Source organism: Chroicocephalus ridibundus, chromosome Z (genome assembly GCF_963924245.1).
Source record: "Chroicocephalus ridibundus chromosome Z, bChrRid1.1, whole genome shotgun sequence".
Lineage (NCBI taxonomy): Eukaryota > Metazoa > Chordata > Aves > Charadriiformes > Laridae > Chroicocephalus > Chroicocephalus ridibundus.
The window spans coordinates 41865614-41878313 of NC_086316.1; the positions used below are offsets into that span (position 1 = coordinate 41865614).

At 41.9% G+C, this 12700-nt stretch overlaps 1 protein-coding gene across 1 annotated transcript; it reads left to right on the top strand.

Annotated features, from left to right (window-relative positions):
- The first annotated feature begins 1225 nt into the window (after positions 1-1225).
- Positions 1226-12700, top strand: LOC134508862 (fructose-1,6-bisphosphatase 1). The gene is made up of 7 exons (XM_063320996.1): positions 1226-1444; positions 3977-4139; positions 5812-5904; positions 6911-7054; positions 8278-8415; positions 9638-9757; positions 11699-12700. The coding sequence occupies exons 1-7, from the start codon at positions 1275-1277 to the stop codon at positions 11888-11890; spliced, it is 1020 nt and encodes a 339-aa protein (XP_063177066.1). The 5' UTR covers positions 1226-1274; the 3' UTR covers positions 11891-12700.

A 12700-nucleotide genomic window follows, 5' to 3' on the forward strand; every position in this document is an offset into this window, starting at 1 on the left:
GCATAGATATGCAATGGACTTTGCATGAAGAAAGAACATATATATGCAAAGAAGTGCATATTTTAACAGATTTTTGCCCTGCATTTGACACCACCTACTATGATTTCAGTCTGTGGTTTCAATTTTAGGATTTGAGACTGTGCTTATCCAACTCATGGATGTATTCTACTGAAAAGTAACCAGAATTTCTTAATTGATCTCCTTAGATAATACACACATAAAATGATAGGTAATACAAAAAATCTGCACTGTAATGAGTGGATTACCCACATCAACATTTGTATTTTTCAAATTACAAAGCGTGAAAGGGTGTATCTAGAGTCAGATGTTGCACAAACTTGGTTTCACTTACTAGTGCCTGGTGAAACGTTAGCAGCAAAGCATACTGCTTTGTTTTACTGCGCAATTGGAAAGGCTGGACTGAAAAGCAGTGAGATTCAGGAGGGTTTAGGTTCCTAGCTGTGTTTTGCAGCAGTATTTGTATGAGTTGCATTAATTTCTAGCTTTTGGAGTGGGACTTGAGCTACAGCTTTCTATTGAATTGGTTTGGAGAGTTAGTTTTAAAAATCTCGTTGGGTCCAGTTGCAAGTGGCCATTTCCCTGCAGCTTTTGTGCCATTTTATGGTGTCAGGCGTGATGGCGCGTGTGGGGTTAGCATGATCTCTTTAAACAGAAGTTAATACTTGACAGAATCAGTTACTAAATGTGTGTTTTTCCTGTACTGCTGGGTCAGAATAAGAGCACTCCCGTGAAGCAGGAGACACTAACCTTGCTATGTGGGTTCTGTGCTCAGTTCACCATAACCCACGCGCCAGACTCGGAGTTTCACAATCATGCGGTGAAACAGAGCGACCTTCTGAATTTTGGGGGCGTGCTTTTGGCAGCATGAGCGCTGACATGTGAGCGTGGCCAACACTAAGAGCCACCGGGACCTGTGTCTCGGTTCGCTTTCTGTGCCATTCGCATACAAGTTGACTCACGCATTGGGTGTGCCGTCGTCGCCCGTCCCCCCACCCGTCCCCCCACCCCCGCAATGGAGGGGACAGACGCTTTGGTGAAAAAAAGGATGTTTGCAGGGTTTTCCCCTCTCCTCATCCTCATCTCCATCCCCGACCAAAAGTGATGCGGGGTTGGCGGGGCGGGGGGAGGTGGCGAGAGCCCGGGGCGGGCTCTCACCGCCTCCCCCCGCCCCCGGCCACGCCCAGGCCACGCCCCGCGGGGGCTAGTGGCGGCGGCGACGGCGGCGGCGGCTCCACTCTCGCCGCGCTGCCACCATGACGGACCGCTCCGCTTTCGACACCAATGTCATCACCATGACCCGCTTCGTGATGGAGGAAGGCAGGCGGGCGAAAGGCACCGGGGAGTTCACGCAACTCCTCAACTCCCTCTGCACGGCCATCAAAGCCATCTCCACTGCCGTCCGTAAAGCGGGAATCGCCAACCTGTAAGTCCCGGGATGAGCGCCGGGAGCATCCCGCACCTTCACGCGTCCACGCGGGTCCAGGGGATGCTGCAGCCTCCAGGGTCTTGGGGATGGGGATGGGGGGTGTCACCCGAAAGGCGTGTGAGTGGTGTTGCATCCACCCATACCCTTGCACAGAACTGTAACTAACTCTTTTAAGGTCTTGGACTCTTGAGTTTCTCAAGTGAAGTGGATCCTATGACTTTTTGATAATGCAAAGCATGCCGTCTTTGACAGATGTCTGCTGCTGATAGACCTTCATGCAAACCCTTGGTGGGTTTGGGTGCTTTGAACGAGAAGACCAAGAAGAACAGACTGAAAGACAAAGCATGTTAAAATATGGCTGCATTTTGGCTCATTTGTAGTCAGGAGTTTAATATCAAAGCACCATTCTATGCGATGAGGCATTTAATCAAATTCAGTGGCTTTTTTTTTCATATTGCATCATACCAACTTGAGTTTCTCTATGAAGCTTTGAATGTCTAAGGCTTTTAGAAACAGCACTGGTTAGGAACAGTAGTGTCTCTAGTCAGCCAGTCAGAGGGGAGTTTCTGTGGAGATGCATCTGAAGGAAATTAGAGCTCTTGAAATATTAAATAAGTGAAACTGGTTGTAGGTAACTAATCCCTCTAAGTATTTTACATATTGTTGATAAGCCAAACTGTGTGCTGATCAGGGCTTTAGACATGGGCTGCTACATTACTTAATGGAAAATGTAGTAGAGGGAAAATGAATTTGCCCCTACAAACCATGTAGTGGAATATATAATATGTAAAAAGCCTCTGGCAATACAGAGTAATATTTATTACAAAATGTATCAGAGAGCTGAAAAATTTAGTGACTGAAGTTAATAAAATAGAAGGAATGGCAAGAGAGAATAAAAATCCTCCACTTTGTGTAGGTTTGAATTATTTTTCATTGCTTTGACTTCAGACTTTGTATGTCTGTGATACTTTTTTAATCACTATGTGCTAGCCCTTTCATGTGCCCCCTGTGTCTCTCAGTAAAGTACAGGGTTTCCCACCTGTGACCTGATTTGTAACACTTTAAGGTCCCATTCCGTATGTGTCCTACCCATGCGTCAGTTGACTGCTGCCCACAGGTTCCATACCTGCGCTGATGGTTTTGCCTTATGATCCTGCACTGGATTTGACTCTCCACCGGTGCTGGCTAGCCAACTTCATATTTGTGAGCCTCCTTGAGCAGTACCTCTCCCATTGTGGGACTGCATTTTATAACCGGTGGTAGGATTTTGCTTGGCTATCAGGGAATGAGAACAAGTAGGGATTGCCAGGGCCCATTTCTTTGGATCATCCGCAGGCTCAGCTGTATGCTCAGTGCTGCTCAGCAGCCAGGGTGCAGAACACCGGGATAAGCCACAGCCCATTCCCAGCTGCAGGCTCTGTGCAGGGCACCCTGCAGTCCCCTCCCAGGAGACGAGGTGTGAGAGCTGTAGCTGCTGGCCAAACAGTTTTTGCTCTGAGGATGAGGACTTGTGCCTCTGCTCTCAAGCATGGTGTTCAAAGTATATTGTTTCCTAAAAGCACTTTCACACTTGCAGAAAAATGTTCAAACCTCTGTATCAGAGAGAAAGACAGAGAATTATGCCAGGTCTTTTTTTTTAATCTCATGCATTAAACTGAAGAATTGCAGTACATTCGAAGTAGTGGGTTCAGTGTTACTACAAAAACCTGAAATATCAGTATTCAGCCTAATCAATGAATCGTAGCTGAAGTACGTAAGAGCCCTCTGAAAGTGTGCAGAGCTGGCTATTGTTTTTCTCTTCCTAGAGCTAAACTTCCCCTCTCTGTTTTGCATGCTTTCGAAATCACCTGTCACAAGGTCTCCTGGTACTTCCGGATGCCAGATGACTTGATTCTGATTAGATGGCAGGGTTTTATTTATGTTTCGATTTGTAATTCTTAGTTTTATTCCCAAGGAAATGTTTACTACTTAAAATCAAACCTGAAAACACTGAACCATAAAAATATTGATTTATCTGTGAGCAAAGTGTTTCTACTGCAATTTGTACATCAGGAGCAAATTACATAGGAAGTTATAGCGTAACTAGTGTCGTCATATTCATTGTTACTTTTTAAATGTAAGTTTTCTAATGAAGTCTTAGGTTTTAGGGTATGCAGCTCTAATATTGGAGCCTAGGATTCAGGGGAAGTATTTAGGTCTTAAAGGTAAGAGCTCATAAAATAACACAATTATTGTAACGCAGCTTTCACAGCTGCTCTGGCTATGTTTGCCTATAGTTTATGGACTATTGAAAGGTGATTGCTTGTTTTGCGTTCCTCACGTTCCATGTCTTCTAGATTTGCCACCACAGCACATCTCAGCAAGAATCCACTGGTCAGTAAATAAAAAACAGGCTTAGAGAACTGAGTTATCATTGAAAAGCGTTTGTTTTACAAGACATTTTACAAGCATGAAGTTGCCAGGAACATGGCACTTTGGAAGACGTAGTGCCCCAGTCTCACAAAATGCTCTCTCTTGCCATTGCTCTAGCTATGGAATTGCTGGGTCTACAAATGTGACAGGAGATCAAGTAAAGAAGTTGGACCTCCTTTCCAATGACCTGGTGATTAACATGCTCAAGTCATCCTTCAGTACATGCGTTATTGTGTCAGAAGAAAACAAAGATGCTGTGATAGTGGAAACGGAGAAGCAGGTTAGTAGCTGTAAAGGTTCTTCTTGCTTGATTTCAAATCAGCCTTTGCAGGTGTATTGCTTCAGATTTGAGAAACTGAAAATGAGCTACAAATTTCAGAAAACATGTACTTTTCTATACTGGCAAAAGAAGGGGGATGGGGGCCAGGTGGAAAGACTGCCAGTCAACATTTGTCCTTTCTGGTATTTTGGCTGTCAAGACTGATGTTGTGTTTTGTTTTGTTTTTTCTCTGTTGTTCCTCCCCACCTTCTTTTTTTCCCACCATTTCCTAATTGTGGAGGAAACTTATTTCTTGTTTGTCCCATCAAATCTCTGGTTCTATGCTCTGAGTTAGTCAAGCACTTTTGTAAAGTAGCTTTGTCAGAAGGACACTGAGGAGCTGTTCTGTGCGGGTCAAATCTCGAGTTCTTCAATTCATGCAAATTCTCCTTGAAGCCGGTGAAAGACTTAGCAACAATGCAACAACAACAAAAAATTACTTAATTATTATTCATTGTTCCTTTTTCCTAGCTAATATTTTGGTGTGATCAGGTAAAAATCTGAGTAAAAATTTAATGAAAGCAAACAACTAAAACATAATTTAGAAAGTATAATAATGTTTGCTTTGTCAAAGCAGTTCTCTCTTTCCCTGTTGAGAAATCTTCACAGTTGATTTTATAGGCATTGGGTGAACAAAGATTGCTTTAGATCTGAACAAATATGGTTTTAGTTCCTCAAAGATCACTGAGGAAGGCACACTGTTAATGCTTTTCTAAAATCAATGTGAGCTAATATGGTGTTTTTATCAGAATTTCTACACAGAATTCCTACCTGCAGAGTAGAGCATTGCAGGACTTAAATTTAAGTTTCTGGCATGCAGGGTGAAATCAAACGAAAAGCGAATAAACACCCACTGTTAGTACACATGATTATTAAAATGACTGTGGCTAAAATAAGAGGAAAACAAGCTATTTAAAAGGTACAGATAATTCAGCTGTTTTTCCTGTACTGGCAATTTCCTGTACCTTCAGGAATCCTTAATACAGCGATAGGTGGGGACCATTCTTTTTTGGGGAGGAAAACCTCTCAAAATCCAGGATAAGACCACAGATTGGCTAAGGTAATTTCTGACCATCTGTCCATTTAGAGCACAGATAAAGTGAAATGTATAGCTTATGAACATCAGGTGTGAAAGGTCTTTTTATTGTCTCTAATTTTACCTGTACATGAAAAAGGCTGATCATCTTCATTTGCCTTTTTCCTTATAACTCAGAAAACCATTTTATTAGAGACAAGAAAGTGTAGCCTAGATGGTAGATGTTACAGGATATCTATCAAAATGTATCAGCATTAATTAAATAAATGAAGTTAAACTAATAATTAAAAAGCGTTGTCTTTTTTTAATATTAAAAATTGTGTATGAAAACTTCATATTTCCCATGTCATCATCTATTATTTACTTTAAAGATTTCCCAGCTACTACTGTGGTGAATCACACAGTTGTAATCAAGAATGAAATCTGTGCCAACAAATTTCTAACATTGAATTCAGTTCCTTCATAATCTATAAAAGCCTTTTATCTTACATTGCTTTTAAAATCTCTGAGCAAATTTACCTACTAAAGCATTCTTATTTGGCGGGAGTGGACAAATAATGTCATTAACCTAGTTGTTCCCTCTTTTGTATTTTCTAGGGTAAATACATAGTCTGCATAGACCCTCTAGATGGCTCATCGAACATTGACTGTCTTGTTTCCATTGGGACCATCTTTGCCATCTATAGAAAGGTAAAATGCTTTCATGTAAGACAGGGAAAAATACTATTGTGCACCTTTTGATGAAATAAAATTGCATGTGAGGACTTAATAAAACCTAACTAAGCATGTTTGTGAAAGAAACTTTCAGGACCAGCTTTAAGTTAAATCTGCTATTTCACAGACATTTGTGAGGGATTTACATTAGTCTCTTAGAAGATGAGGCACCTATATGTACATGGAAGGCTGGCTGATACTTAATTAGCCAGCTAAAGGAGTTACCCCTTACAAACAAATCATGTCTCAAGTTTTCACGAATATTTGTGTTGAGACAAAATACCACACGGTTGTCATCTACTTGGGGAATGTGCTTTCAGGTTTTCTTGTTCTCTGTACTAAACAGTCCTGTTAGCCTGAGGACAGGCTTCAAACACAAACCAGAGTTGAAACATGGCATGTGCATTTGAAGTGTCTTAATTCACTCTGAAAGGCAGAAGCCTTGTCTGAAGGAGCTTGAAATACTGGATTTACATGTCACAAGATGGGGGAAAAAGTAAGTCAGATAAAACACACCCAACTGTCCATTTTAATCATCTTTTGTATGTTGTCATACATCTCAAAGCAACTTCATTTTTGTGTGAAGCAAAAGAAAACAAAAAATCCCAAGTACTCAATCAGTTGTGAACTCTGTGCGTCATATTTCATTGCTTGCTTTTTAACTGTGCCCTGGAGTTTTCCTCCGAGCTATGTTCATCGTCACCTAACAAGGAGGTACACAGCTCTATATTATCTCTTTAATCCTTTCCTGCTTCCTGCATTCCAACTAGGCTTATACAAGGTAATTCTAGATCAATGTGTTTGTCTCCTCTGTATAATTTGTATTAGTGCATCCAGTAGGAATCTCAGTTGTGGATCATGGAAACGTTTGTGTCACCTCATGCATGGATATGGAGTAGAAGACTGTCCCTATCCCAAAGAGTCCAGTTATGTACAAACTATAGAAATGAAGTAAAATTGACTATACTCCTTCTTATCCTAGATGTCCCCTGGCGAACCTTCTGGGAAAGATGCTTTACAACCTGGGCGTAATATTGTGGCAGCTGGTTATGCTCTCTATGGGAGTGCCACAATGCTGGTACTGGCCACTTCTGCTGGAGGCGTCAACTGTTTCATGCTGGATCCGGTGAGAATGTCTTCTGTTTATTTGTTTCTTTATTAGGGATAACAAGGTACTGTTTGTAAGAACTGTTTGTCTCCAAAAAAATCGAACAAAGGAGCAATTTTCAAGCTAACGTGGAGACATGAAGTATACTTAATAACCCATCAGCAATAATGTCAAGAGATTTTTGCGTTTTGCCTGCCAGCTGCAGCAGTGCTATGTGTGATTCAACAACAGGAAGACAGCTGCCACGTCAGTGAAGCAAATATACAGCTTTTGCTAAACGGTGTGATATTTAAAATGAGCTGTTTTCTGCAATGCAGAATGCTCTTTAAGACTTGTTTGTCTTTTCCTTAATGCTAGGACATTAGTAAACCAGAGAAGCAGAAATATTTAACCACCTTCTGTGTTTTCAGATCCCACCATGGTGTGTAAAAGAGTAAGTGATGTGTGTGTGGGTGCATTTGACGTTCTAGCATGCATTGACTATATGAGTTTTAAAATAAAAGTCATATTGATCCTGGCAGAAATTAGTTTGCCTTAGTGACCTGTAATCAGGCTCTGCCACCTGACAGTATTAAATTTTTAGAACCTGCAGTGGTCAAGCATGAGGAAATATAATTTGGTGCTCCCTGCTAAGTGACAGCTTAAGTAGCTGCATGTATTTTTGTCTATATTCAGACAGCAGATTTAGCTTCGAGGATGCATGCATGTTGTTTATTTTTAGCCCTAACCTTGAAATTTACTTTAGTGAAAACTAAACAGACCAGCCTTTGGTTACAGAGATTGGCTCTCTTGACTCCAGGCTTCCAGTCAGCCCAAGCTAAGATGAACTGGAATTTATTAATATCTACAGTTATTTGAAGATGTTTATGCATTGATTCAACTGTCACTCTCAGTTTCCAAACTCCTCAGAGCTGTGCCTTTATTGTAAGTCTGGCAAAAGAGTGGAGAGCTAAATAAATTTACAGGCAACAGCCTTTTTTGGCATAGAAAAGTGATAGACAGCTGGGAATGGTAGTGTGAAGAAGCTTGCATGGCACCAGGATTCATGCTCTGTCTGTATTTTATGGATAAACAAAACACTTTCCATCTAGACTGCAAATACCACTTCTTTGTAGGTACCAAGTTATTAAAGAAAGCACTAGTAAATTTTTCCTAAATTGTGTGTATGGTTGGTTTTTGCCTCAGTTTGTAAATAAATTAGCAATTAATGTTAACAAATTGTTTTAATTTCTTATTGTTAGGCAATTGGAGAATTCATTTTGGTGGATAGGGATGTGAAAATCAAAAAGAAGGGAAATATCTACAGTCTCAATGAAGGCTATGCTAAATACTTCGATCCTGCAGTCACAGAGTATCTCAAAAAGAAGAAATTCCCTGAGGTAAAAGATCACGTTTCAGAGAAACTTTCTGATGACAAGCAACATCATAATTTCCAACTTTGTGATCAGTCATTGTCTCATGCACTGTTTAGAGCTTGTTTTCCTTTCCTGTTTATTTAAAATATGTCTTCATGTAGGACTGATAATTACCACAGCAGTTGATGTGACCAGTTATTTCACCATCCTTCAGTGCTGCACTGCACCTCTTTTATTTTTTTTCCTTTCCTATTTTTTTTTTTTTTAATCTTCCTTCTTGGCTAGGGGGCCTCAGTAATGGTACTAGAGGCAAAACTGGGCATTTGGTAGTCAAGTAGAGAGGAGGTCTCATCTGGTGATGAAGAAACTTGATGGACATGTGTTAGATTGCTGCTTCCTCATTGCAGCGTCTGAGTAGGTGGAGAGCTGAGCGGGGACGGCAGTGGGTCATTGCTCAGTGGTTAACACAAGCTGGGTCCTGAGGGGGCCTGTCGCTTCAAAAGCTATTGTAGTTTCACGGTCCACTTTGTGGTTGTGCAGCTTCCTGGGGTCAGGAGGCCTGAAGCTCTAAGGAGTGCCCGTAAAAATCATGTCTGTTCTCATGCCTTACACCTGTCATCATTGGAGTTATTACATGGACAACAAAGTGTAAACATCTACTATTGTTAGGTGTTCATATCCCTTCTTGACTTCATGATCTTGCTTTGAGGTGTTTTCTTCCGGCACCTTGCCAGACTTAAGGTATTGTTTATTTAGATATTAAAATGTACTCTCTGGAGTATAGTAAGGAAGTAATATCAGTAGTCAAATATTAACTTTTTCTTACCAAAAAGTTTTAGAAGCTGTCAAAAATGGGTAGAAGAAGTAAGAAAGATCACTTGTTTTGCTCCTTCATACTTTTTGCTACTACAAAAGAAAAAACCCCAACATCAATTCCTAGCATTTGATCTTTTTGCTGCTGGAAATACAGTATTCTCCAAGGGTTAGATCACTGATGGAGAGCTGGGATGCATTTTTTGTTATTGGCACTACCACTTACCTATCCTGAAGTCTTCTGTCAGTTCTTTTCCTTGGATTTCCCTAGAAAATGAGGATGAAACTGAAATTTTCTCCCAAACTACTTTGAATATTATCAATGAAACAATATGGAGGAGTGAGATGTTAGGACTACTAAGACAGGGAAAAGAAAAAAAAATATTAACCCGGTGTGCTCAAAAGTTGCATTTATTTAAATGTCTTTCTGTAGGATGGCAGTTCGCCTTATGGTGGGAGGTACATAGGATCTATGGTGGCTGATGTGCATCGCACGCTGGTATATGGAGGAATTTTTCTGTATCCTGCTAACTCCAAAAGTCCCAAAGGAAAGGTAAACCTGAACAAGCCCAATTGTAGAAAATGTTGCATTATCTAGATATTTCAGTATCACAGATCAGTATTTCGATTGCAGAACATGTGTTTTACAGCTTGCACCTCTGGTGGGTGGGTATGGTCACGCCTTGCACACTGTCACGAGTGACAGCAGCCTGTTGTCAGACACCTATTTTAGGGACGCTGGTAACCTGTTTCAACTGCACTGACTTCTCTGTATTATAGAATCATAGAATGGTTTGGGTTGGAAGGGACCTTAAAGATCACCTAGTTCGTACCCCCCTGCCCTGGGCAGGGACACCTCCCACTAGACCAGGCTGCTCAAAGCCCCATCCAGCCTGGCCTTGCACACTTCCAGGGATGGGGCACCCACAGCTTCTCTGGGCAACCTGTTCCAGTGCCTCACCAACCTTACCGTAAATAATTTCTTCCTAATATCCAATCTAAATCTTCCCTCCTTCAGTTTGAAACTGTTACCCCTCGTCCTGTAGCTACACTCCTTGATAAAGAGCCCCTCCCCATCTCTCCTGTAGGCCCCCCTTAGGTACTAGAAGGCCTTGGATCTCCTTGGAGCCTTCTCTTCTCCAGGCTGAACAACCCCAACTGTCTCAGCCTGTCCTCATAGGAGAGGTGCTCCAGCCCTCTGATCATATTCATGGCCCTCTGCTGGATCTGTTCCAACAGGTCCATGTCCTTCTTGTGCTGACTCCAGAGCTGGATGCAGTACTCCAGGTGGGGTCTGACAAGAGCAGAGTAGAGGGGCAGAATCACCTCCCTCAACCTGCTGGCCATGCTTCTTTTGATGCAGCCCAGGATATGGTTGGCTTTCTGGGCTGCAAGCGCATATTGCCGGCTCATGTTGAGTTTCTCACCCAGCAGAACCCCCAAGTCCTTCTCCTCAGGGCTGCTCTCAAGCCATTCTCCACCCAGTCTGTATTTGTGCCTGGGATTGCCATGACCCATGTGCAGGACCTTGCACTTGGCCTGGTTGAACTTCATGAGGTTCGCACAGGCCCACCTCTCAAGCCTGTCCAGGTCCCTCTGGATGGCATCCCTTCCCTTCACTGTGTCGATCGTGCCACACAGCGTGGTGTCGTCAGCAAACTTGCTGAGGGTGCACTCAATCCCACTGCCCATGTCACCGACAAAGATGTTAAACAGCACTGGTCCCCAAACATGTTCAGAATACAGAATGTCCAAGGGATGTGCTGTTCAAACAGGCTTCTCTGTACATCTCAGCCCAAACCATGCTGGCCCCTACCAAAAGAAACATTACAAGGCAAAGTGAACAACCCACATTACCTCGAGATTCCTGTTACAAGCTAGTATATAAGAAGCCTAAATGTAGTGCCCCCCTTACGAGAAGCTCTGCCAAAGAGAAACCCATCTTCATCTTGTACTTGGTAACACTGCCTGATCTGGAGGAACTATGCCTGGCTGCCTCTGCCAGGACAATGGTCAGTCAGGGAAGATTACACACTTACAGGATGACAAGGGGACTGTTTATTCAGCAGAGACCTTTCATCTGTTTTGTAATTGTCCGTAAATTATTGCTTCAGGTTGCAGATAAGATGCAGTTATTCATTAGAGAAACCGAATGGCACACTCAGGGTCAGTGTTTTCTTTTCTTTTCACACAGGCCTATGTGGTCTGCTGCCTTGTTGAAGGCTGTGTCTTACATATGAGCTTTATCTCTGTGTAAAGAGCCCAATGCAAACATGAGCTATGGAGAAAGCACTCCAATCGGGCAAATCCAGCATTCACTGTATTTTGTTTAAAAGAAAAATACACACAGTTTCATTCTTGAGTCCAAGTTTATATAAAATATGAAGTACCTGGAGTGTTGATTGGTTTAAAATCAAATGCCAAATATATTTACACTTCATGATTCTCAGCATTGCCTGTGCTGACCCTTGCCAGTTTGATTTCTGTCTTCTAGCTGAGACTGCTCTACGAATGCAATCCTATGGCTTTTGTTATTGAGAAGGCTGGGGGAATAGCAACAACCGGGCATCAAGCAATACTAGATATAGTGCCTGAGGATATCCACCAAAGAGTGCCTGTCGTCTTGGGATCTCCTGATGATGTGAAGGAGTACCTTGAGATAGTCAAGAAGCATTCTGCCAAGTAAAGAAAGCTTGCTGGAGTCGAGTCACTGTGCAGATGGGGATAAATGCCTTACAGCTGAGCCAAAGAACGCACTTCAGTACTGCAAGATTGAACTGTCTGACCTCTATCGCAAGAAAGCAAATAAGCCATATTTCCGTAAGATTTTTTTAAAGTCAAATCTTGTGCAATTGCATTGTGCAACAAAAGGCATTAAAAGAGTGCATTAAAGGAAGCATTAAAAGTAAAATCAAAGGGAAAATATGTTTGCTTTTTCATTTATCATTTGTGATTACACAAAAGCCACTGTGCTACAAGGAAATACCGTGTTGAATTCAATAACTAGGGGAAGACTCAACTTTATCAGACAAGGTACAGACTATCACCCGAATATCTGTCTCTGTCCTCTTCTAAAAATCTTGGGAAGAAGACTCAGCAGCCTCCTACAGTGAGTGATCTTTCCTAGACCAGTCTCTAGTTCTTTGGCAAGAAATATAAATGCTAATGTGGACACTTTCACACGTTGTTTCTAGACCCCAGAAGTTACTCACTGTACTTCAGTCTGGGATTATTCTAACTGAGAATTAACATTGGTGAAATGTGTACATTAGTGTATGTTAATTCTGACACATACTGTTAATATTGCCAGTTGTCACTCATATCAGATCCAGTTACACAAGGATGGAAAATGACATTTTGGAGGTGGATTTTGAACAGGATAATGAGCATGTGTAGACGGCTTGATACCATCCTGCTGTGATGAGCTGGCTATTTTTGCCAGAAATTAACCTGCTTGCTTGGTGACAAAATGAATCTATGTGTTGCTAGCAACTGC